Source organism: Arctopsyche grandis, chromosome 6 (assembly GCF_051622035.1).
Source record: "Arctopsyche grandis isolate Sample6627 chromosome 6, ASM5162203v2, whole genome shotgun sequence".
In the NCBI taxonomy this organism is placed as follows: Eukaryota; Metazoa; Arthropoda; class Insecta; order Trichoptera; family Hydropsychidae; genus Arctopsyche; species Arctopsyche grandis.
The window spans coordinates 5,328,870-5,354,096 of record NC_135360.1 but is presented as its reverse complement, the minus strand read 5'-3'; the positions used below and the strand labels follow the sequence as shown (position 1 = coordinate 5,354,096).

Genomic DNA, 25,227 nt, shown 5'->3' with positions numbered 1-25,227 from the left:
GAAAGATTTGGGTTATTTTTTCCTAGGTGGAGAGCAGAGCATTTCTTAACATTTAAAGTTAGAAGACAAGTTTTTGACCACGTGACAATTGTGTCCAAATCGCTTTGAAGAGAAATTGAAGCCATCTGAGTTGGCAGGACAATAAAGTTTAATGTCGTCAGCGAAAATAGAATATTTACAAGTGAGGTCATTTGCTATATCATTAATAAAAATTAAAAAAAGAATTGGCCCTAAAACAGAGCCTTGGGGAACACCACTAAGGACGGGATGAGATTCTGAAGAGCAGGATCCAATCCTCACCGAGAAGTATCTAGACTTTAAAAACACTCTGATCCAGTCAAGTAGCCTTCCTCTCACACCTATATACTCGATTTTTAGTAAAAGCCGATCGATAGGAACTCTATCAAAGGCTTTTTCGAAGTCAAGATAGACGACATCTACGGGTATATTATTATTAAGAAAGAGAGACCAATCATTGTGCACGGTTAAAAGGTTACTCAGTACTGATCGGCCTTTTATAAAACCATGCTGGTATTTAGATAAAAGGTTACAAGACTCAAGAAATTTAGTCAGTTGAGAGGCGATGATTTTTTCAAAACATTTTAGCAAAATGGGTGAAAGACTTCTTCTTCTTGTTAATGTCTTGTCCGCATCCGGACGTTGGCGACCACCTCGTCGATTATTTGAATATATTCGCATCGGTCTTCAGCGGCTCGGAATAGCTCTTCGGCGCTCATATCGGTCCACATGCGCATGTTTCGAAGCCAAGATAACTTTTTTCTGCCAATCCATTTTTTTCCTTCTATTTTCCCCATGGTTATCAAACGGAGAAATTCGTATTTTGGACCCCGTATCATGTGTCCGAGGTACTCCATCTTTCTCCGCTTGATGACAGAAACAAGTTCCCTGCCTCTCCCCATCATGCCGAGGACAGCTTCGTTTGATATCTTTTTGGTCCACGGAATCTTCAGCATACGCCTATAGACCCACATCTCAAAAGCTTCAATGCGGCTGATCATCTTGGTTTTCAGAGTCCACGTCTCACATCCGTGTAGTAATACTGTCCAGACGTAGCTCTTCGCGAATCTCAACCGCGTATGAAGATTGAGGTGAAAGACTGATAGGACGATAATTAGTGGCTTCTAATTTGTTTCCCTTTTTGTAGATAGGAATAATGTTAGAAGTTTTCCATTCGTTGGGTATAAAGGAAGATATAAAGGAATGATTGAAGAGTTTAAAGAGGGGACGAGATATGGATAGAGCAGTTTTTTTAAAAAAAAGTGAAGGTAAGTTTTCATTACCAGGGGCGGAGTTGTCTCCCAGGCGGTACGCGACGATTGGGCGCCCAGGACGATCGGTCGACCAGTGTTACTCGCCACTGCGACAACTGGACGACGAGACTGGCGGGCACTGCGTCAATTGGGCGCCCATCGAACTGGGCGATCGTCGACTGGGCGACGGCGACTGGGCGACCCGGGCACCTGGGCGACCGCCGACTCGGCCCGCTGGTGAAGTGGTCGCCAAGCTTACGTAAACTCTGCGTTTTGCAAGGAACGACCGCGACCGTCTCCGTTATAGGAATTTCCTAAGCACTGACAAATATTCTACCTACATACATATGCTTTATACCGCTTTATTTTTCGTTTCAGTTTTACCAATTTTTCGTAACAACACGAATCATACTATTAATTTTTTTCGCTATATTATATTACATTTGCTGGAATTTTATATTACACGTACTTTTATAAATACATGTGTAGCACCTTTTCACAAAAAATAATTGTAAGATGACAAATCATATGTACCTACATATTCTGCAAAATAATATAAAAGAAAAATGATCGATTGAATCTTTCGCGCAGTGCTTTTAGTTTGTTTTCAAATGGACACACTTTTTTTTCTTTTAAATGTTGTATTTCAGTTTTATCATTTGGAAAAATTCACACTCTATTCTCAATTTTCTCAACACTGTATTAGTTATACATAATTACAAAATATTTTCTAGTAGCGATTCTCAAAGTTTTCAAGATTATATTTTTTTTCAATGATGAAATAAGTTTACGAAAAAAAAGCGCATACTTAAATTCGTTTGCGGAGCTCGAATAATTTTTTTCGGCTTTTCCCATAATTAAATTATTACATCGTTTACGATTCGCAGAGGCAATTCTCGAAAAAAATAGCTTTTTAAAGCAATTTTAAACATCTCCCGTTCTATGGTTATTGTTGAAAATTACATTGAGCCACAAAAAATCACGTTTTTTAGTTACCAGAGCGGAGTTTAACCAATCTTTACTAACTTTGACCCACTGAATTCGAATATGATATTGATTTTTGCTGGTTGGTGATCGTTTACGAGATATGAGCGTTTAAAAAAATGCGCGATTTTTACAGTTTTTTGGCTTTTGCGGTCTTTAAATCAAAACCTAGTATCGCAGTGCTCAAAGTGAGTATTGGAATCAATAATCAGATGTTTTTCCTATCGATTGTGATATTGCATTGCTTTAAAATACTTATAATTAATTGTCTAGCGAATTTTAAAAGTGAAAAATATATTTTTTTTACGGATTTTTTCTCCGTGCTATTTTGCATTTATTTGGCAATTTTTTTATTTCACCTCGTTTATAAGGATTGGTTTTCTATTTCAATATTTTTTATTTTTATCTAAACGTACTAACTCAAGCAGTAATTGCAATTTAAATGCTTTCGTTTTTGTTGCTCAGTGTTATTATAGTCACATTAAAATCTATATGATAGTTTATAGTAATTAAGGCTCATTTCGTTTATCAATAATTTAATAAGGTAAATTCGAAACATACATAAATATGTATAACGAATTATGTTTACATCTATAACTGTCATCCAGCGCTCATCTGTTCATCTAATGTATAATTTCTTTAATAATATTTTATGCGTATAAAATATTACAAAGACCTTACAAGAAATTATATATTTTCAAATATTTGGACCGAATGAACGAACTCATTCAAAACGTTTTTTTTTACTATGAGTGGCAGTTTTATTGCCTAAAGATAAATAATACCGCGCCTCATAGGCTAGGCTACAGATGCTCTGCAAGTCGTTTTGATAAAAGAGTTCTCAAAACGACTTTTGACAACTGTTTCTCGTACTACTTTTTTTCTTGATTGTTTTACATGACATGTTATACATACATATGTAAGGTTTTTCAACGGGTTTTTGCGGTATCATAAATTCATGGCCCTCAAATTTGGTTTAAAATAATGCAATGACGTAAATGATTTTATACCCTTTATCCTTTTATTAAATTCAAATTATTCTGAAATGGTTTTCATCGTTTTTTCAAAACCTCTCCGATAAAATAAACGTTTTTTATTCCAAAAAAAATGGCAAAGTTTCAAAGCGATCGGAAAAGTTTTAGGAGGTTTGTCCAAAACTAAGATAAACCTTGTAATTTTCAAATGTTATAATTAGCATGGAAATAATTTTTTCAATGTATATATGTGTTGTATGAATGCATGTACATACATACATATGTACATATGTTATTTTGAAAATTTTCAATTTAATATTTATTTTCATTATTCATCAATGAAAAGTAAATCAAAAAACTTTATTAATACTATGATTTGATGAATATACTAAATACTGGCGATTCTAGAATTGATTTAATGTTGAGAGTTACAAATTTTACACGTTTTGGATTTTCGTAAGATTAAAAATAAGCACCAATCACACGGTTGATCCCATATTTTATCGAGATACGAGAATCTCGAATTTTCATAATAAAATATTCTCGAGAAATGAGAATCTCGTAATTTTACAATAAAATATTCTCGAGAAACGAGAATCAAAATTTCTCGAGAAATCTCGAGACAAGATTTCTCGATCACAACCTCTAGTTCTATGGTTATTGTTGAAAATTATGCTTTTTAAATAATTATTTAATGACGAGTCCATAATGTTATGATGCGTTTAGGTACATATGTATGTATGTACATATATCAAAAACTACGTACATAGATAAAGTAAAAATTAGCCGTAAGAATTAAAAATATAGACATTTTCTTTATATTAAAATTTTATATGATAGTTTATAGTAATTTATAGTAATTAAGGCTCATTTCGTTTATCAATAATTTATATTACTATGTAGGTAAATATCTATTGCTTTTGTAAATTAGAAACATACATACATACATACATATATATATAACGAATTATGTTTACATCTATGTATAACTGTCATCCAGCGCTCATCTGTTCAACTTATATATAATTTCTTTAATAATATTTTTATTTTTAGGGTATAAAATCATTTACGTCATTGCATTATTTTAAACCAAATTTGAGGGCCATGAATTTATGATACCGCAAAAACCCGTTGAAAAACCTTACATATGTATGTATAACATGTCATGTAAAACAATCAAGAAAAAAAGTAGTTCGAGAAACAGTTGTCAAAAGTCGTTTTGAGAACTCTTTTATCAAAACGACTTGCAGAGCATCTGTAGCCTAGCCTATGAGACGCGGTATTATTTATCTTTAGGCAATAAAACTGCCACTCATAGTAAAAAAAAACGTTTTGAATGAGTTCGTTCATTCGGTCCAAATATTTGAAAATATATAATTTCTTGTAAGGTCTTTGTAATATTTTATACGCATAAAATATTATTAAAGAAATTATACATTAGATGAACAGATGAGCGCTGGATGACAGTTATAGATGTAAACATAATTCGTTATACATATTTATGTATGTTTCGAATTTACCTTATTAAATTATTGATAAACGAAATGAGCCTTAATTACTATAAACTATCATATAGATTTTAATGTGACTATAATAACACTGAGCAACAAAAACGAAAGCATTTAAATTGCAATTACTGCTTGAGTTAGTACGTTTAGATAAAAATAAAAAATATTGAAATAGAAAACCAATCCTTATAAACGAGGTGAAATAAAAAAATTGCCAAATAAATGCAAAATAGCACGGAGAAAAAATCCGTAAAAAAAATATATTTTTCACTTTTAAAATTCGCTAGACAATTAATTATAAGTATTTTAAAGCAATGCAATATCACAATCGATAGGAAAAACATCTGATTATTGATTCCAATACTCACTTTGAGCACTGCGATACTAGGTTTTGATTTAAAGACCGCAAAAGCCAAAAAACTGTAAAAATCGCGCATTTTTTTAAACGCTCATATCTCGTAAACGATCACCAACCAGCAAAAATCAATATCATATTCGAATTCAGTGGGTCAAAGTTAGTAAAGATTGGTTAAACTCCGCTCTGGTAACTAAAAAACGTGATTTTTTGTGGCTCAATGTAATTTTCAACAATAACCATAGAACGGGAGATGTTTAAAATTGCTTTAAAAAGCTATTTTTTTCGAGAATTGCCTCTGCGAATCGTAAACGATGTAATAATTTAATTATGGGAAAAGCCGAAAAAAATTATTCGAGCTCCGCAAACGAATTTAAGTATGCGCTTTTTTTTCGTAAACTTATTTCATCATTGAAAAAAAATATAATCTTGAAAACTTTGAGAATCGCTACTAGAAAATATTTTGTAATTATGTATAACTAATACAGTGTTGAGAAAATTGAGAATAGAGTGTGAATTTTTCCAAATGATAAAACTGAAATACAACATTTAAAAGAAAAAAAAGTGTGTCCATTTGAAAACAAACTAAAAGCACTGCGCGAAAGATTCAATCGATCATTTTTCTTTTATATTATTTTGCAGAATATGTAGGTACATATGATTTGTCATCTTACAATTATTTTTTGTGAAAAGGTGCTACACATGTATTTATAAAAGTACGTTTAATATAAAATTCCAGCAAATGTAATATAATATAGCGAAAAAAATTAATAGTATGATTCGTGTTGTTACGAAAAATTGGTAAAACTGAAACGAAAAATAAAGCGGTATAAAGCATATGTATGTAGGTAGAATATTTGTCAGTGTATCGGAAATTCCTATAACGGAGACGGTCGCGGTCGTTCCTTGCAAAACGCAGAGTTTACGTAAGCTTGGCGACCACTTCACCAGCGGGCGTGTCGGCGGTCGCCCACGCGCCCAGGTCGCCCAGTCGCCATAGCCCAGTCGACGATCGCCCAGTGCGATGGGCGCCCAATTGACGCAGGGCCCAATTGACGCAGTGTCCGCCAGTCTCGTCGTCCAGTTGTCGCAGTGGCGAGTAACACTGGTCGACCAATCGTCCTGGGCGCCCAATCGTCGCGTACCGTCCTCCATAACCGTATACATGTATGTATACATAAAAAAAATAAAATGTAGTGTTTGTGTCCTTTTGATTTTTGTATGTTGTCGATTTTATATGCTAAAAAAATCAATTCACTATATTAAAAATATATATATATATACTTTATCAAGAATCTCGAGAAACAAAAAAGAAAATCTCGAATTCTCGAGATTGAAATATTTCGAGAAAATAAGATTCTCATATCTCGAGATTCAAATATTCCGAGAAATAAAGATTCCCGAATCTCGAGAATCAAAATAAGTCGAGAAATAACAACCTCTACCTGTGAGCGAATGAAACCATACTAATTTCACAATGGTACGGTTTTATCTCAGAATGAGATTTTATATGATTCTGGGTGAGCGAACGACTTTGAACAAATATTGCATTCGAACAGTCTGTCCTTGTTGTGTATTTTTAAATGTTTATTCAATTTAGACCTATATCGAATAAAGATTTTTGTACGTAATTGCATTGTTTCTAGAGATGTGCCGTCGGGAAAAAACCCGGTTTATTCCCGTTCATGAACTTTTATCTTTATATTTACCTTTATCTTTAGGTTTGAAACTCGGCTACTACTGGTTTGAAACTCGAAATTGGATATAAATATGGCTCGGCGATTACTGGTCACAAATCACTAAAATCTCTATAACGGAACATCTGGGAGCAGAAAAGCCCATCATACTAACGATAACTTGAGTGCCAAATATTGTGTATTCGCGATTTTCATGTAATTGGACTATTCGTCACATATCACCGCAATGTGACGAATAGTCCAATTACCATATAAAGATATTAGACGAATTTACCTTTCGGTCTTTAGATTTTCGGTGAAAGCGTTATTAGTGGAATAGCATTCGGTGATGGATTTCGGTGTATAGCATTCGACCAATTTACATGCTCCCTGTTATTGGTCATATTTTTGTGCTGATAAACATCTCGGCGTCTGATCTCTGGTCGTTAGTAGAATACTATTCGGTGAATAGTATTCGAACGATTTACATGTTACCGATGAATACAATTTTTCAGTTTTGACAGAAGACTTGGGCGATGCGATGGAGTGCAGGCTTTGTCTTAGTTCTGCTCCGACTGTCTCCATCCACGACAATCCTCATCCACTGGCACAGCTCATACGAACCTCTTGTCGACTGCAGGTTAATTACTTTTATCCTATTGTCATCTAAATTAACCATTCATCGCTGCCCCTCTCATTTGCAGGTTAAAAGAGGTGACGGCTTGCCAGATGGGATATGCCTTTCGTGTATCAACACTCTGGAATTGCTCAGCAGTTTTCGAGAAGATTGTCTTCAAAGCAACGTAACGTCGAAGCTGACGTTGAATGAGAGTTTGAATTTAAAGCCGGAAGAAGTTTTACTGGAAGATTTAATATGGAAGGATGAATCAGATGTTGATTCGTCACCAAATGTTTGTAATGTCGAGGCGAATGACTGGAAATCTAGTGCCTTAGAAAGAAGCGATTCCCAACAAAATATCTATTTGAGGGAAAATATTATATCTCCGGTATAGTCGCTTCTAATCTTGTTAAAAACGTATTGTATTCATTTTCATTGTATAACGTTCGTTTAACTTTACAGATACACATAAGAAAGGATATTTCGAGTGATTTTGGGGCAGATGATACTGGAATTCCATCGGAAGAGTCTCCATTACCGAATATTTACCAATGTGATATTTGTTTAAAATCATTTTCTCAAAAATCTACTATTGTGGAACATTTATTGTTTCACACTCACGAAAAATCGTTTTCACAAGAAAGTGATCTTCTTATTAACATGATATCTCGCCCTGGGATAAAATCACCCAAACGTGAAGTTTGTACAAAAATGATTACTCAAAAAGGACATCTTGATGGAGAAATTAAATCTCACAATGGGGAAAAGCCATACAAATGTGATATTTGTTTAAAATCATTTATTTATAGTAGTTATCTTCATAAACACATGAGATCTCACACAGGAGAAAAACCACACAAATGTGAGGTTTGCTCAAAATCATTTAGTCAAATTATTCATCTTCAGACACACATGAGAATTCACACGGGGGAAAAGTCACACAAATGTGATATTTGCTTAAAATCATTTTCTGTAAAACATGGTCTTAGATCACACATGAGAACTCACACGGGGGAAAAGCCACACAATTGTGATGTTTGCTTAAAACCATTTAGTCAAATTGGTAATCTTCATACACACATGAGAACTCACACGGGGGAAAAGCCACACAAATGTGATATTTGTTTGAAATCCTTTACTCAAATAAATAGTCTTGCTATACACTTGAGATGTCACACAGGGGAAAAACCACACAAATGTGAGGTTTGCTTAAAATCATTTAGTCGAATTGATAGTCTTCATAAACATATGAGATCTCACACGGGGGAAAAGCCGCACAAATGTGATGTTTGCTTAAAAACATTTAGCCAAATTAGTAATCTTTATACACACACGAGAACTCACACGGCGGAAAAACCATACAAATGTGATATTTGTTTGAATTCCTTTACAAAAAACAGTAGTCTTGTTAGACACGTGAGATCTCACACAAAAGAAAAGCCATGCAAATGTGATGTTTGATATTTACCGTATCAGTATACGAAATAATTTTAAAGTGTACCATAAATGTTAACACGTGGAGCCGGGGGCGTGCACATATGTGCGTTTTAACCCAGCTAAACTTATTTTTCGTGTAGGCGTAAGCTGAAAACCCAGCCTCACATCTGTAAGGGCCGAGTCGCACCGCTCGACTCGCGAACAACTTTGTTGGCGAGTTTTGTTGCTGGAAAATCTGTGGGTCCGGGCTTCCTTTCAACACGGGGACGGCCTGAGACGGCCGCACGTGCTACTAGTTTTTTCACTATAGAGACTATAATACAATACAGACGTACAATACCGTAATACGCACAATACGCATTTAACGCATCTATTGTAATTTATTAGGATTTTCAACATCTCTATTATTTCAATTGTTAATTTTACACGACACAGCCACACACCCTGTCCATTTAAAATAATATACATACTCATGCTTTATTGTCGTCGTATGCAAGTCGAAAAAGTCTTACTTACCGTTCAGTATTATCTATTGTAATTTATTAGGGTGTTTAACATCTATATATTATTTCAAATATTAATTTTACACGACACAGGCACATCCTGTTCATTTAAAATAATATATATTCAATATGATTTCAATATGATACAATGAGTAAAGATGGTACAGTTACAGAACCTATTTAGAAATCATTGTTCAGAAGATTTATTGCAGCAACACGTGTCGTAGGTCCTCCAAAACCGTTATTTACATTAGGCTGGCCGCGCACTAGGCAGCCAGGCTGCCGCAGCCAAAATATTGAGCAGCCAGTTTCGGCAGCCAGAGTCGACGGCCAGTAGTCACCTTTCCGTCAAGCGTAGAAGAAATAATTCTTTACCTCTTGTTTCGTAAGAAACGCAAAGCAAAGAGAAGATTTTGGATTCATTCATTCAAACAAACAGCGTTTCCAGAATTTAATGGAGAAAGATGGATTGAGATAGCAAATGGTTTCAATAAAAATGCAAATTTTCCCAATTGCATTGGTGCCATCGATGGTAAACATATATGTAAGATTAATAAAACCAAGCTTTCCTCACACTTTGTATTTGTGATTTCCTACCATCTTCGTCTTTTCACATCTCGATCACTGTATTCTTCTGAAGACATATCCCATATTGCCTTACGATTTAATCCGTTAACAGATATTCGTTACAGATAATCCTTGAAAGGTCACACAGTATCTGGGATTCTAATCGCTATCCGCGGCGTAAAACTTCTGGCTGCTACGTCAAGTGCGCGGAGACTGAAGGCAGCCACATACATTCTACCTTGCAGGCTCTGGCTGCGTGCAGCCAGCTGGCTGCCATGCAATCGTACGCGATCTGGCTGCCGCAGCCAGGAATTCTTGGCTGCCTAGTGCGCGGGCTCCAATGAGCCACCGTATGTTAGATTGGCTGCGGCAGCCTGGCTGCCTAGTGCGCGGCCAGTCTTATCCACATATTTTGTAGACCATGTTTTTTTTTAATTTTCTCTAACTTATTGTATTTCGTCTCTTCTTCCTCGATCTCCGGCAAATTCCATTGTTATGTTGTTGTTATTTCAAATTAATGTTTATTGTACTCGATAGATTTAACAAACTTATTACGTGCAATAAATGATATCTGAATCAAATTTTAGTTCAATTACCTCATATTGAGCAATTCATTGAGAAATTATCTCATAGATTGATCATTCATACAATAGAGGCATGTCGTAGATTGCACGTGCGGTTGTTGGTGTTTTTTTTGTATGGAGTTTTTTTGATGGGTCCGGCATGTCGATCGTTAAGGTCATTAAATCCATGCGACCAGACCCAACTCTGTCAACTGATATCAACCGTCGTCGGGCTTTATTACCCGAGAGACCGACATGTTGCAGGGTCCGCTCCGATGAAATGTGACCCCATACAATGTGTATGGGATCGGTCATTTTGCATTTTCAGAACGACACGTCGCGCGGTGCGATCCGGCCCTAAGTTGACACAAATGGGAGTAACGCCATGATAGCCTTTTCAGCGATACCCGGGTATTCGTTTTTCAGGCCAAACCAAAATTGGCTCAGGTTCGTGGTAGCTTTTGATTCCAAAAGTTGTTGGAGTGTGGATAAATTTTTAATATCAATTAAATTTTCATACTCCAATACAGTCAATGTTGAAGGTTTTGGTACTAATCCTAAATGGATTTCGGACCCATTCGATTTCCCATAACTGAAACTTTTCTTCTGGAAAATATTCCTCCAAAGACGTTGTCAGGTTTGTCAAATGTTCACGTATACTTATTTCCACGTCTGTAGCCATTGGAAGATGATTTTTTTTGAGAAATTGCTGAAGTAGCGGAAAACAGTCATAACTTTTTTGTCCAAGACATTCAATCGAGAAGGCGATTTTATATTTTAAAGAAGATATTTTGTCACTCCATCGCGAACTGGTACTTAACTTACACTCGCGAACGGTACACCTACAAACGGAATTTCACCTACTACAACATTTTTGGACAACAAGTTCATTGAAACTGAATAATAATTACGTCCATTTATATAAAAATTACAATACCTAAATATTATCAAACGTGAAACGATTTACAATATGGAAATCTTGAATGGAACCCCTGAGAGTAGGGTTGCCAGATGATAATTTGATAAAGGAGGGCAGATGGGTCTAAAAAGGAGGATTTTCTGTAAAAAAAGGAGGACATTCAGAAATTAAACGAATTTTTTATATTATTTTACTTTATTTTAATAATATTTAGCTGAGCTGCCAATTTTGGAAAGAAGTTCTTGGTTTTTTAACAAATAATTATAAAAATCTTCACATGTCATGTTTTTGAAGTTGTATTGAGTAAGAATTAAAGATTTAACTGACTGTACACTTAGTCTATTCCTCTCTTTGTTCCACTGAGTATTAATCAGTGAAAAAAATCTTTCCACATTTGCATTATGTGCGCTTATACAAAAATAAAACTCGCAGATCTTGAGCAGTTCTGAGAAACATTCAATGTTTTTAACACTTTTGAAGTAGATTGTCCACTTCTCGTGCAACTTCAAATCATAATATGCTTCATCTTCATCTGATTTTGATTTAATAAATGAAATCAAGTTACAAAATTGATCTTGTAGCTTAACATCGTCAATCTTTACACCTCTGATGCTCAAGAACTCAATGCATGAAACTAAATCATTATAAATAAGTCCCGCCCGATATTTAGCAAAAAGGTAAGGGAGGACGGGAGGACAAAACATGGAAAAGGAGGACATGTCCTCCCTTTGGATACCATCTGGCAACCCTACCTGAGAGCCTTTTACGGAACCCCAAGGTTCCGCGGAACACCATTCGGGAACCGCTGGCTTATATATTTAGCACCACTGCGATCGATGGTTCGACTCGTCAAACTGCTGGTTAGATTTGGGGGTTTTGTGACTCTAAATCGATCGTTTCTCTATCAGAGTTTGCCAATTTTATCTGATCAGTGTTGAAACGGTTCCTGAAAATTGGTAATAGATCATTTCCTGTTGTCACAAAAATCTGTGTGTATAATTTGTAGAAATTATGCACAGAAATCTGAAATCTATAGATGTCTCTATAATTTCGTGTTTATTATGTGTATAAAAATTGTAATAGTAATTGTGCACAAAATCTAAAAATAATCCATAGTTATCTCTATGATTATTATTTCTGTACTTCATTAATTATTGTATTCTATGTTTATCTGACCGTTCTCGTACATTCGTCGCATTGGAGCGATCTGTAATGGCGAGTGTACATTGGTTGTAATAAAAAAAATATATATTTATCGCCGAGTAGTGAGTACCTACATTCTTGCAAACTTTTATCTCCATTATTATTTATTAGTTTTTGCTGCAACTCCAACTGTGAAAAATGTTCGGTTTTGTTGCACCTCCATTGCATTCGTTCTTTTGTTTACGTAAACTATTTCATTTTTTCGTTTGTTTATTATTATAATTTTGAATGTTTCCATCTTCAAAATGCATGATTCCCGTTTTTGTCAAGACAGTTTATTCCAATAAGTCAAAGTTCAGTGAGTGATGAATCTGACTTCGGAAGTTCACAAGATAAATGATGATTCTGATTTCCAAAGACCCATATGTTTTTTAGTATAGATCATAGGTTCCCAAACTTATTTTCCCCGTGGACCCCTAGCCCAGTATTTTATCCTTCGTGGACCCCCTCCACCAGGATGCCTAATAGTGAAATTTTCTAATTTTTTTAAATACAAATATGAATACACTCTTATAGGTTTTTTACTTTATCTATGTACGTAGTAACAATAGATGAAGTTTTGTGATCATGCGAAAATTCGAACTCGAGATTTTGACTGATTCGAACTCAGAATCGATCACTGATCACGTTTTCATAATCTAGAAAAAATGTGTGTGTGTGTATTTTGGGGATATTTTTAACACCGTTAGTCCTATCGAACTGAAACTGAGTATCGGTTAATGAAATTCTTATCGACACGTCGTAATTTTTTTTCAAATTTTTAAGTTGACCGGAAATGGTACCTCCCCTTATAGGTGTCCTCTTTTTTTTAGGTTTTTGAATTCAATTATCTTCCAAACCACTAACTGAATCAAACTGAATTTTTTTTAAATATGATAGAAATAATAATTTTTATAACCTTATATTTTTTAAATATTTCTATCTGAACCGGAAGTAGTACTTTTACTCTAGAGAATCGAGGTTTTTTATGTTTTTCTCAGAAACCTTTTGGTTTATTGAACTGAAATTTCATATCTAAAAGTTTAAGTTTAATACCAACTTATATATAAAATTTAGTAAGTATCTGTCAACCGGAAGTGGCAGTTTACTCTTGTTCGATTTTTCTTCCACTATTTTTTTCGACCCCTTTAACATGTGTGTTCGTCACAAAAAAATTCAAGTATAATTCTTGTAGCAATTTGATGAAAATAAAAAAAAAAAAAAATTTTATAAACCGGAAGTGGGATTTTTTTTCCTCGTAGAAAGGTCAAAAATGTTGTGCCCACTACTCTGTCCGCACCCCTGAACGTATTAAGCTGAAAATTTATATTTCTATCCTTTATGTACTAACTTAGAGCTGGTAGGGTTTTGGTCAGAATTTGTAAACCGGAAGTAGTATTTTTTTTAAAAACAATATTTCATTATTTTATTTTGACCTTTAAAATTATTTTTATTTTCTTGATATTTAATGAGTATAATACTGATAGTGATTTTTAGTAATAAAAAAAATTTGAACAAAATCTCACAACCGGAAGTACTTTTGAACTTTTGTTTTGTGCAAGTTTCCATACATTTGCGCTCAATTTGTATCGCTATCCTAGTCATCAGTTCAATATCGAATTTTGTTTTGTAACCTTCTTATATTCCTCAAATACATAGATAAAGTCATGGGTTGGTCACACCCGAATTTTTTGTATAGTGGATAATTGTAAAAAAAAATTGTATATTTTTTATTCTTATCTTTATTGAATATTTTTTAAATGAAAAACTTTCATTAAAAAAAATTCAATAAAGATAAGAATAAAAAATATACATCATTTTTTTTACAATTGTCCACTATACAAAAAAACCTATCACAGTGTGTTCATGAACAAATCAAAACATAATAAAATTCTTACATAAAATAATAAATTCTCTTAATGAGAGGGATGAACCTGATGCTCCGATATCAATATTTGGGTTCAAATTCGTAAGGTACAATCATAAATCTCCACGTTCAGTAATTTGCAACCGATTTCTTTTTTTCGTAAGAAAATTGGTAACTGCACTAAAACCTCTTTCCACGAGGTGCGAAGAAGGAAATGCTATAAAAAACTTTCTTGCGATAGCCCACAATACAGGATAAGCAACAGGGATATCTTTCTGCAGCCAGAACTGCTGGTAACCCTTTCTAAACTGTACCTTAAGTCCTTCGTTTGTGCTTAATGGGGCAGCCGCATGGGGCCCCGAAGGGGGCGCAGCCTTATGAGGTGCAGACTTATGGGGCGCAGCCCTAAAAGGCATTAGCTAAGGGGGGCGCAGAGGGGTGAAGCCCTAAACGGCAATAGCTAAGGGGGGCAATAGATTTTTTTTTTAATTTTAAAATTTTTTTTTAACAAAATGTTTACTATGAGATTAGTCATGTTTAAGCGGTTTATATTATAAATACTGAGCGAAGCTGGGTAATACAGCTAGTATATATATATTCAGCGACAGTCGGTTTTTATATATAGTATATATATATGTATATGGTTTGCCTATGATGCAATGGACTCTTTTCTTGGGAAAGGCGTATGTAGTACGAAAAATACAATTAATTCTGTAAGTATATTTATTTATTTATCTACAAAATACTTTATTTACAAAATATTTCCATTCTCGTTGAGCACACAAACTAAACTGCGAAGCTTCACTCGCGCCGTAAACCGGAAACTCCGTGTGTGAGTGTTTGCGTTTCGCGGCTGGAGGCCTGCCCCATTTTTGGCGGGGAACTTCGAAAATGCAACACTTCCAGTAGCGTAGTTACCATTGTGCATAAATGATACAAAGCATACGGCCCATGCTCGATATTAAACAATTTCACCGTACACCACTGCTATACACTAAGTAGGCGTATAGCCCTCGAGTAGAAACATCGATTGCAGAAAAGAGATCTTACTTTAAAGTTTAGACGAAGCCACTTTGGTGTTTGATCGTATATATGAGAATGTTAGTAAATTACGAAATTCATACGAAGAAATAAAATCAGAAGCGAACAAACTGGCCAGGAAGTGGGGAGAAATTTTTGCATCAGGGCCCAAAATTCTAGCTACGCCACTGGCACGAACAAAGTAAAAATATGTCACTACACTCGCAGATTCGCGGCGCGATTTCGCGCCGTGTTCGCACGCGAGCGAAGAGCCCGCATTACGTATTATAATAGCCAAAAGGATGTTTGCTAGAGACATAATTCATCGCTGGAGTTCCATCAGATCGGTAAGGCCTGCTGTGTTTGTATTTATATAATACTAGTGTTGTGCCCGATGTAATATTTTGAGATTCTAAAATTGCCACACAATATTCTTCGGCCAAAGCAGAAACAACTTCTTTCATTAAATAATAATCTTCTTTCATTTTTAAATTGAATTCTTAAATTTTGAATTTTAATTAAATTCGCAGCAGTGCAAGGTCGCACAGTGCGGTCAGACATTTGCTACGTCCATACTACCGATATCTACACCCGATATTCTCGAATTTTCCATATCCATTTCCCATATTGCAGCCTGTGGTTGCGATTTAGGAACTGGTTATGGAAAAATTCGCAAATATCGGTAGTTATACAGTGTGAAAAAGATAATGTTATAGGCGTTTAATTAAAAGTTATTTCCGATAAATTTAAGCGGTTTTTTTTTTTGCACTGACAATACTGAGGGTGGCCATGTCGGATTTTATGTCGAATACCAGGGTATGCTGTTATTGGTGATATTTTTGTGCATAGAAACTTCTCGGCGTCTGATTTCTGGTCGTTAGTAGAATAGCATTCGGTGAATAGTATTCGAACTATTTACGTGTTGCCGTTGAATAGAAGTGTTCAGTTTTGACAGAAGACTTGGTAAATGCGATGGAGTGCAGGCTTTGCCTTGGTTCTGCTCCGACTGTCTCCATCCACAACAATCCTCATCCACTAGCACAGCTCATACAAACCTCTTGTCGGCTGCAGGTTAGTTACTTTTATCCTATTGTCATCCAAATTAACTATTCATCGCTGCCCCTCTCATTTGCAGGTTAAAAGTGGTGACGGCTTGCCAGATGCGATATGCCTTTCGTGTATCAACACTCTGGAATTGCTCAGCAGTTTTCGAAATGATTGTCTTCAAAGCAACGGAACGTCGAAGCTGACGTTGAATGAGAGTTTGAATGTGAAGACGGAAAAAGTTTTACTGGAAGATTTAATATGGAAGGATGAATCAGATGGTGATTCGTCACCAAATGTTTGTAATGACGAGGCGAATGAGTTCAAATCTAGTGCCTTAGAAAGAAGCGTTTCAAAACAAAATATCTATTTGATGGAAAATATTACATCTCCCGTATAGTTGCTTCTAATCCTGCTAAAATCGTATTGTATTCGTTTTCATTGTATAACGTTTGTTTAATTTTACAGATACACGTAGGAAAGGATATTTCGAGTGATTTTGGGGCAGATGTTACTGGAGTTCCATCGGAAGAGTCTCCATTATCGAATATTTACCAATGTGATATTTGTTTGAAATCCTTTACTCAAAAAGATAGTGTACGTAAACACATGAGATGTCACACAGGGAAAAAACCACACAAATGTGAGGTTTGCTTAAAATCATTTAGTCGAATGAATAATCTTCGTGCACACATGAGAACTCACACGGGGGAAAAGCCACACAAATGTGATATTTGCTTAAAATCGTTTAGTCAAACTAGTCATCTTCATAGACACATGGGAATTCACACGGTGGAAAAGCCATACAAATGTAATATTTGTTTAAAATCATTTTCTGTAAAAAGTTATCTTAGTATACACGTGAAAACACACAAAGGGGAAAAACCATACAAATGTAATATTTGTTTGAAATCCTATACTCTAAAAAGTAATCTTAATAAACACATGATATGTCACACAGGGGAAAAACCACACAAATGCGAGGTTTGCTTAAAATCATTTATTCGAATTGATAGACTACATATACACATGAGATCTCACACGGGGGAAAAGCCAGACAAATGTGATCTTTGCTCAAAATCATTTTCTACAAAAAATTATCTTAGAATACACCTGAAAACACACAAAGGGGAAAAACCATACAAATGTGATATTTGTTTGAAATCCTTTGCTCTAAAAAATAACCTTGCTACACACATGGCATGTCACACACGGGAAAAACCACACAAATGCAAGATTTGCTTAAAATCATTTAGTCGAATTGATGGTCTTTATAAACACGTGAAATCTCACACAGGGGAAAAGCAATACAAATGTGATATTTGCTTAAAATCGTTTACTTTTAAAAATTCTCTTAGTGTACACCTGGAAACGCACAAAGAGGAAAAACCCCACAAATGCGATATTTGTTCGAAATCATTTTCTGTAAAAAGTTATCTTAATTTACACGTGAAAAGGCACAAAGGGGAAAAACCATACAAATGTAATGTTTGCTTAAAATCATTTACTCAAAGTAATAATCTTCATACACACATGAGAACTCATACGGGGGAAAAGCCACACAATTGTGATGTTTGCTTAAAATCATTTTCTTCAAAAAATTATCTTAGTATACACATGAAAACGCACTAAGGGGAAAAACCACACAAATGTGATATTTGAAATTTACCGTATCAGTATCATAAGTAATGTTAAGGTGTACCATAAATGTTAATAGTGTTTATTCAAATGTTATTAGTATTCTAAATAAAATTAGAATTATTCGAAATAAAGTTACAAAAGGAATAGTAATAATTTTAATGATAAAAGTGTTTGAAATTAATTTCCGCGTACTTAGTGAATACTATCAAAAAATAAGTTCGACTATATACTCCATTATATATTAAATAATGAAATGTTCAATTACATTGATATAGGGCTTTTTTTTGAAAAAAAATGTAGAACTCACTTTTGTCAAGTTTTTTATGGGAAAAGATTGTATTAAAATTATATTATATAGAATATTCGTTTGAAACATAAAAAAATGCTGAGACATTTAGGTGACGGAACTCCGTTCCACCGCGTTACATGGGAAAAAAGCCTTATGTATATACACTACCGTCCATATGTTTTAAGACCAAAGTGTTTTTTCAACATATTTATTACAATTTTGCACCAATTTAAAAAAAAAATAAACGCAGTTATATTTATAAAATACCTATTTATTAAAATAATTCAAAATATTCCAACAATTATAAAACATAAAATGATAAAAAAAATAAAACGTCAAACCGAACTTTCGTCAAAAAATCCACCTTTTGATCACTGCTGCACATAATCTCGGCATTCTATATATTAAATTTTGTATTGTGGTGAGAGGTATGGACTTCCAGCTTTCCTGAAGATGCTTCCAAAATTGATCTATATATGATGAGCGATGGATTTTGGTACGTCTGTCCAATTCATCCCACAGAAGTTCTATGGGGTTCAAATCGGGTGATTCATATTTTTGAAAATTTTTTTTTCTTGTAAGAAGTCCTTGCAGAGTTTTGAGGTATGTTTTGGGTCATTATCTTGTTGAAATACAAAATTCTGCCCACATAATCTCCGGCCGCACGGCAAAACTTGGTCTTTTAAAATTTTCAAGTAACCTTCTTTTTTCAGAATGCCGTCAATTTTAATTAAATTTCTCACTCCAGCTCTTGCAACACATCCCCATACCATTATGGAACCACCACCATGTTTAATTGTTGGCAGCACACAGTCTGGCATCAATTTTTCTTGGGGTGTGCGCCGGACGTACACTCGTCTTTTCGAACCGAACAATTGGAATTTCGATTCATCGGACTAAATTACTTTTGACCAATTTCGGTGCTGAAGGGCTCAAGCTAGTCTTTTCGCCTTACTATTTCTTCTTAGAAAAGGTTTTCTTATAGCTATGAGCCCTCCAAGGTTCGCCTCCATCAGCCAACGTTTAACCGTGGTTACCGATATTTTTTTGAGGGTGGTCTTTTCTATCTCAGATGCAATTTCGGGTGCCGTTCTTTTTCTATTTCGCTTGCTTAATAGTATAATTTGTTGATCCAATGCTTGTGTTGTGATTCTGGGACGTCCTGATTTTGATTTATCCATAATATTGTTGGAATTTCGGAATTTTTTTATTGTCTGTTGTACTGCAGTCTTCGAAATATTTAATTTTTCGGCAATATATCGCTGGTTTTTGTGTTGATTGTAAAGAGCAATAACAGCTCCTCGAATCTCCATGGTAAGATTTTTGTTTCTTCCCATATTTCTTCAAAAAAATTTGTCTTCTCTATATTTTATAAATTTCTTCGCTAATACGACTTCGAAGTCTGGCTGATCGGCTTAAACTGAACCAAATTCATTTTTTTTTATTGTTTTGAACTACTTCTATGTCATATCAGCAGGATTAAGTAAAAAAAAAGGTCGAAATATTAACTGCTCACAGAAAAGGTGTCGGATTTCAACATATGTCGATTCGTCACGCGGCATGTTTGAGACAATTTTGAACTCTTACACAAAAAAAACAATAAACCAATGGGACAATCCCTGTTTTTTTTTGTTCAAATTAAAGCTAAGGGTTTGTGGAAAAAATTGGCATTCATTTATTTGAACTATTTCACGCTAAATTAATTTTATGGACATGAGAAAACAAGTTATAGGTTTGGTCTTAAACATATGGACGGTAGTGTATATATTTAAATTTAAGCTTTTTACTTTGGAAATTGGAAAGACAGCTTTGCTAGATATATGTATTTGGGACTTAAAGCAATAATAATTTTCTTTTGCTTTTTAAATGTTTTCATTTTTAAATTAAATTCTTGTTTATATTTGTTTTTGTATTAAATATAATATATGTACATATGTATATTTTTCCAACTTGAATTATTTTAAATAATCACAGTTTTCCTGACATGTCTTTGTTTTATTTTATTTTTCCACGTTATTGTATCCATGCTTTGTTTTTAGTCATGTACATAGTATGTACAGCGGCGAATCCATATATAATTTCGAAAGAGACCTTGTATGTAAGTATTTTTCTTCGCTACACATTTAACTGTTAACAGTTAATTTTGCTTGTGCATAACGGAAAAAAGTATTTTCTCTTTATCTGCTAAGTAATCGACTGCGACCTTTTCAAAGTTGTAACCGTCGAAAGCAATTTTCAAGATTTGAATAATTTTTGACAAAAAATATATGAATTTTTAGAATTCTGACGACAGGTTTAAGGTCTGTTCATACCTAGTCAGCACGTACCGACTTCAGCAGGTATCCGGCCGTACTAAAAGTATTCTTTGGTACATTTTGTATGGGTATATTCATACCAACCGTCACGTTTACGCCACGGCAGGCTTACAGCAGTACCCGACATTTCCTGTTCATACCTTACAGCAACATCCGTCAACGTATCGTATCCGTTTTTTTGGCCATCGTGGAAATATACAAGCGAATTACGTGCCATGAGTCTGCCGCTTTGCTGTTTCGGACCAATAATTATCGATAGTGACAGTTGACAGCTGTTCAATCTTTCGACATGGTTTTGGCGCAAATATTTAAAAAAAATAATTAAATTTTTTACGGAAATATTTAAAAAAAATTTGTCCATCATCCACAAGCTCCTTATACAGTGTCCAAAACTCTCCTTCAGTTTTTCTATTTTTTAACATGGGATGCACATCAAAACGCCTCCGTGCTTTTTTATTGCCTTCTTGAGCTTCTTCTTCCAACAACAATGCGATTATACATCATTTTTCGTTCGATAAACGCCGAAACGTTTTTGCTGACTTGTATTCTGACGCGTAGCTACGAATGCACGTGTATGCATTCATATTGCAAGTACTCGACAATACGACGTAAGCAATATTGCGCCGTATCGTCATGGCCTCTAATGTATAAGTAAGCCGATTTTGCCTTGCACTCGGCCAAATTGCTGTAAACGTGACGTGACCGCGACGTGTAGGTAGATATGAATAGAAATGTAATAAAATGACATATTTGAAACGGAGTCGTGCAGTGCTGAAGCCGTGCAGTGCTGTTAAGTATGAACAGACCTTAAACAGGTTGTTAAAAATCGAAAGTTTCCGGAAACCCATGGAAACCATTAGGGTGACACCACTGGGCACTGGTTGATTCTTGTCATATAATTGCTAGGTTTGTTAATTAATGCACAATTGTAACACTTGGGCGGGTTCAACGTTGATGGACAATTTGTAACTAGGTGACCAGAAGAAGCACAGTGAGAACAATTTGGTTTTTCCTCTTTGCAGTATTTTATAGAATGCCCGAAGTTGCACCAGCGTGAGCATTTAAGCATCTTCCTTGTCCATTCCTTGTACCACTTTCGGTTGAAGTAGAAATACAAAAAAAATCTTTGTGTTTTGAAACTCGATTATTTTTTCTGTTACGAACATCGTGGCCGACAGGAGAACTTTGTCTTGGTATAAATAAAAGTTTAGAACCCTACCGTTCAGAGTGACTGCTCCGATATGACAAAGATTCCCACGGTGAAAAGGGCGCGAGCTAAAATATCCTCATAGTAAACAGGTCGCACAATAAAACGAATACAGTGAAATGTCCGGACATAAAATAAAATATCTAAATCAAAATATATATTTTAAGGGGGTCTACGTGACGAGACAGAATGTTAAATTACAGAAAACACAAATATCGGAAGGCAAAGATTGTAAATCGAAAAATCTTAAGTCGAAAAATCAAAAAAAAAAAATGGTGCATGGTAAACGGTACATACTCACTTAATTTGCGCGAGCAGGATACAACAGAAACAAGAGGAACATGCTTTTCCTCCCGTATTCTGCGCGCGCACATTAATACGGGAGGAAAAGCCTGTTCCTCTTGTATCCTGCTCGCGCAAATTAAGTGAGTATGTACCGTTTACCATGCACCATTTTTTTTTGATCTTTCGACTTAAGATCTTTCGATTTTCGATCTTTGCCTTCCGATATTTGCGTTTTCTGTAATTTAACATTCTGTCGCGTCACGGAGACTGATTTTAAGGATATATTTTTCAGATTACGAATAATTTTAAGAATGTTGAGAGCCACTGTTAAGAACAGGATGTAAGAAATAATTTTTTTTGGTTGTTTCCCGAAATATTTCCATTCACATAAATTGCAGACACATTTGACTTGCTTCGGATAAACAACCTCGAGGCCACAGGAACCCCCGAGAGGATGATCCTGGTATACAGCTACGTATCAAGAAACCACGAGGCACAGCTACACAAAGAATAGCCTGGAGCTCCTGGGAATTCCCGAAAGCACGAGGACATCACTCAACCAATATATAAACTATCGCATCAGCCCCAGACGCCAGTGAGCTCCAGGAGTACAGCCTACCTACTCCTCCGAAGTCGAGCAACTATCCCCATCGCCGTATATATACAATAATACTTGTATCCACTGAACAATAAATAAACTTCTTCCAAACACAGATGTCTTTCTTTAGGTCGGGACATTAGTCAACATACCTCCCGCTTAAAAAACGAAAGCTAAATTTGGCAATCTGTATTATAGAATCGAAAAGACTAAAAGTTCAGGGAGACTAAATATATTTAATACACACCTTTCCTTATCATTTTCTTACCATGTGTGCTCTGGATAGGTTAATAAAATAAAATAGGAAAAAGTAATCACAATTACTTGGGTTGTAAAATTTATTTTAATTTCATTCAAAGTTGCACATGAACTTAAAACAATCTCCAATTATGTGAGACAATTCACATTATAAATGATGGACCATTGATTACTTATGGCGATTAATTTTTGAATGAAATAAAATAAAAATAAAAATAATTACATGTATAAAGTGACCAAAAAAACGAACTGAAAAGTGTTCACATGCATGTGAATTTGTACATCTGCGAATTTCTCGAGAGATGAAAAATCCCGATTTCAGATTTTTCTGGAGAAGAAACACTTGTGGTGATACTTTCTATTTGATATTTCAATGTAACACAATTTTTGCTCAGTGTACCGATTGTACATGTCGCTTGAGGTTATGCTTATAAGAGAATGAAATCAAACAAACTTCACATCGATATGGTTTTATCTCTTTGTGAGAATTCATATGATCCATGAGGATAGCTTTTTTAGTGAACAATTTAGAACACATTTCGCACTTGTGCGGTTTCTCCCCAGTGTGAGAGTTCATATGAACCACTAGGTTGTGTTTCTGAGCGAACGATTTAGAACAAACATTGCATTTGAACAGTCTCTCCCCGGTGTGAGATTTTAAGTGTCGCTTGAGGCTACACTTACAAGTGAATGAAATCAGACAAACTTCGCAATGGTACGGTTTTAAACCATTGTGAGATTTCAAATGAACCACTAGGCTATTCTTCAAAGTGAACGACTTTGGACAGATGTCGCATTTGAATGGTTTCTCCTTAGTGTGAGTTTGTACATGTTTACTTAAGGTAGACCTATGAGTAGTAGAAAACAAACAAACTTTACATCGGTATGGTTTTATCCCTTTGTGAGAATTCATATGCTCCACAAGGATAGCTTTGGAGGTAAAAAAATTAGGACACAATTCACATTTGAATCGTTTCTCCTTGGTATGAGTTAAAACATGTCTACTTAAGGTCGATCTATGCGTAAATGCAATCAAACAAACTTCACATCGATACGGTTTTACTCCCCTGTGACAATTCACATGCTCCTCGAGGGTAGTTTTAGTAGTGAACAATTTAGAACAAGTTGCACATTTGTGTGGGTTTTCTCGTGTGAATTTTCCTTCAGATATCTGCAAAATAAAACGACGATTATACAATAAACTATAAGCATACATTTGTTACGACTTACGTGTTAAATTGCGATTTTCACTGACATTTTTATTTTCTATTAATAAGGCGTTTTGCTTTGAATAATCTCGTTGCAAAAATTCTTTTCCAGAATTGCTCGACTCTGATTCATTGATTTCATTGTCAACGGCCGGTTGACAGACATTTGATGTTGAATTAATACAAATATCATCTTCCCAGATTAAATCATCCAAAATAATTTCTTCATTTTTGATATCTAAAATCTTGGCCAGCCTTAGTTTCTGTGTTTCTTCACTCTGAATACACATGTTTCTAAAATTGCTTAACAATCCTAAATTGTTTTTACATAAAAGGCACATCGTATCTGGCAACAAATCATCTTTAACCTATAAAATAAATAATGGTAATGAGTTTGTTGTGTTAACGATTGAATTGTTAAAAGTATATATTTGTAACCGACTTGTAGCTGACAGCAGGCCAAAATGCGTTGAACTAGTGGATGAGGATAGTCGTGGATGGAGACGGAGGACTCGACTGGAGCAGAACAGAGACAAAGTCTACATTCCATAATTCAGATAATTATTCGCTAGTTGGAACAAGTTAAATGCAAACGTCAATTTATAACACAACTGTCAAAAAATAGTCGTCGAGATTTGGTCTAAATTTAACAGTTTACCGCTATGTACCCTAAATGTAAAAATGGTTCGGTGATTACTGGTCACAAATTACTCGTCACAAAGTCACTAACATCTCTATAACGGAACATCTGGCAGCCGAAAAGTCCATCATACTAACGATAACTATCATAGTAACGAGAACTTGAGTGCCAAATATTGTGTATTCGCGATTTTCATGGCAAAAATTGTCTTTGTGACCACCCCAATGTGACGAATAGTCCAATTACCGTAAAAATATATTGGTTCTTCATTGGCTACGTCCACACTACCGATATCTA

The 25,227-nt window shown here is 34.9% G+C and overlaps 5 protein-coding genes across 7 annotated transcripts in view; 3 read left to right on the top strand and 2 right to left on the bottom strand.

Annotated features, from left to right (window-relative positions):
* Positions 1-7,160: 7,160 nt before the first annotated feature.
* LOC143913023 (uncharacterized) lies at positions 7,161-10,472 on the top strand. Of its 2 annotated transcripts, XR_013260683.1 has the most exons (4): positions 7,161-7,408; positions 7,473-7,775; positions 7,850-9,581; positions 10,268-10,472. XR_013260683.1 is itself a non-coding variant. In XM_077432523.1 (3 exons), the coding sequence occupies exons 1-3, from the start codon at positions 7,310-7,312 to the stop codon at positions 8,846-8,848; spliced, it is 1,401 nt and encodes a 466-aa protein (XP_077288649.1). In that variant the 5' UTR covers positions 7,294-7,309; the 3' UTR covers positions 8,849-9,901. The 2 variants fall into 2 exon arrangements, 1 of the variants encoding a protein (XP_077288649.1); XM_077432523.1 differs by lacking the exon at positions 10,268-10,472 and having other exon boundaries at positions 7,294-7,408; positions 7,850-9,901.
* Positions 10,473-10,568: 96 nt separating this feature from the next.
* LOC143913036 (aldo-keto reductase AKR2E4-like) overlaps positions 10,569-25,227 on the top strand; it is a 37,565-nt gene continuing 22,906 nt past the window's right edge. The window contains exon 1 of the mRNA XM_077432546.1: positions 10,569-10,579. The gene's annotated coding sequence lies outside the window, so the exon portion shown is untranslated. The remainder of the gene's footprint in view (positions 10,580-25,227) is intronic.
* On the top strand, positions 15,145-18,724 carry LOC143913015 (uncharacterized). Of its 2 annotated transcripts, XM_077432513.1 has the most exons (3): positions 15,145-16,516; positions 16,581-16,883; positions 16,958-18,724. In XM_077432513.1, the coding sequence occupies exons 1-3, from the start codon at positions 16,418-16,420 to the stop codon at positions 18,119-18,121; spliced, it is 1,566 nt and encodes a 521-aa protein (XP_077288639.1). In that variant the 5' UTR covers positions 15,145-16,417; the 3' UTR covers positions 18,122-18,724. The 2 variants fall into 2 exon arrangements, with proteins under 2 accessions (XP_077288639.1, XP_077288641.1); XM_077432515.1 differs by lacking the exon at positions 16,581-16,883.
* Positions 16,219-19,900, bottom strand: LOC143913043 (uncharacterized). The gene is made up of 2 exons (XM_077432556.1): positions 18,588-19,900; positions 16,219-18,359 (listed from the first exon to the last, which is right to left on the bottom strand). Exon 1 carries the CDS (start codon positions 19,754-19,756, stop codon positions 19,352-19,354), a length of 405 nt encoding a protein of 134 aa, XP_077288682.1. The 5' UTR covers positions 19,757-19,900; the 3' UTR covers positions 16,219-18,359; positions 18,588-19,351.
* On the bottom strand, positions 22,586-24,944 carry LOC143912928 (uncharacterized). Its single transcript, XM_077432389.1, has 3 exons — positions 24,733-24,944; positions 24,338-24,658; positions 22,586-24,253 (listed from the first exon to the last, which is right to left on the bottom strand). The coding sequence occupies exons 1-3, from the start codon at positions 24,838-24,840 to the stop codon at positions 23,474-23,476; spliced, it is 1,209 nt and encodes a 402-aa protein (XP_077288515.1). The 5' UTR covers positions 24,841-24,944; the 3' UTR covers positions 22,586-23,473.

Bases quoted from the DNA above. Each gene is read 5' to 3' on its own strand.
- LOC143913023 (XM_077432523.1), top strand. From the start codon at position 7,310: ATGGAGTGCAGGCTTTGTCTTAGTTCTGCTCCGACTGTCTCCATCCAC. The intron at 7,409-7,472 runs GTTAATTACTTT...TCTCATTTGCAG, and splicing joins GAACCTCTTGTCGACTGCAG to GTTAAAAGAGGTGACGGCTT. The intron at 7,776-7,849 runs GTATAGTCGCTT...TTAACTTTACAG, and splicing joins GGGAAAATATTATATCTCCG to ATACACATAAGAAAGGATAT.
- LOC143913015 (XM_077432513.1), top strand. From the start codon at position 16,418: ATGGAGTGCAGGCTTTGCCTTGGTTCTGCTCCGACTGTCTCCATCCAC. The intron at 16,517-16,580 runs GTTAGTTACTTT...TCTCATTTGCAG, and splicing joins AAACCTCTTGTCGGCTGCAG to GTTAAAAGTGGTGACGGCTT. The intron at 16,884-16,957 runs GTATAGTTGCTT...TTAATTTTACAG, and splicing joins TGGAAAATATTACATCTCCC to ATACACGTAGGAAAGGATAT.
- LOC143913043 (XM_077432556.1), bottom strand. From the start codon at position 19,756: ATGGGAAGAAACAAAAATCTTACCATGGAGATTCGAGGAGCTGTTATT.
- LOC143912928 (XM_077432389.1), bottom strand. From the start codon at position 24,840: ATGGAATGTAGACTTTGTCTCTGTTCTGCTCCAGTCGAGTCCTCCGTC. The intron at 24,659-24,732 runs GTCGGTTACAAA...TTTATTTTATAG, and splicing joins TGGCCTGCTGTCAGCTACAA to GTTAAAGATGATTTGTTGCC. The intron at 24,254-24,337 runs GTCAGTGAAAAT...TTTATTTTGCAG, and splicing joins TATTAATAGAAAATAAAAAT to ATATCTGAAGGAAAATTCAC.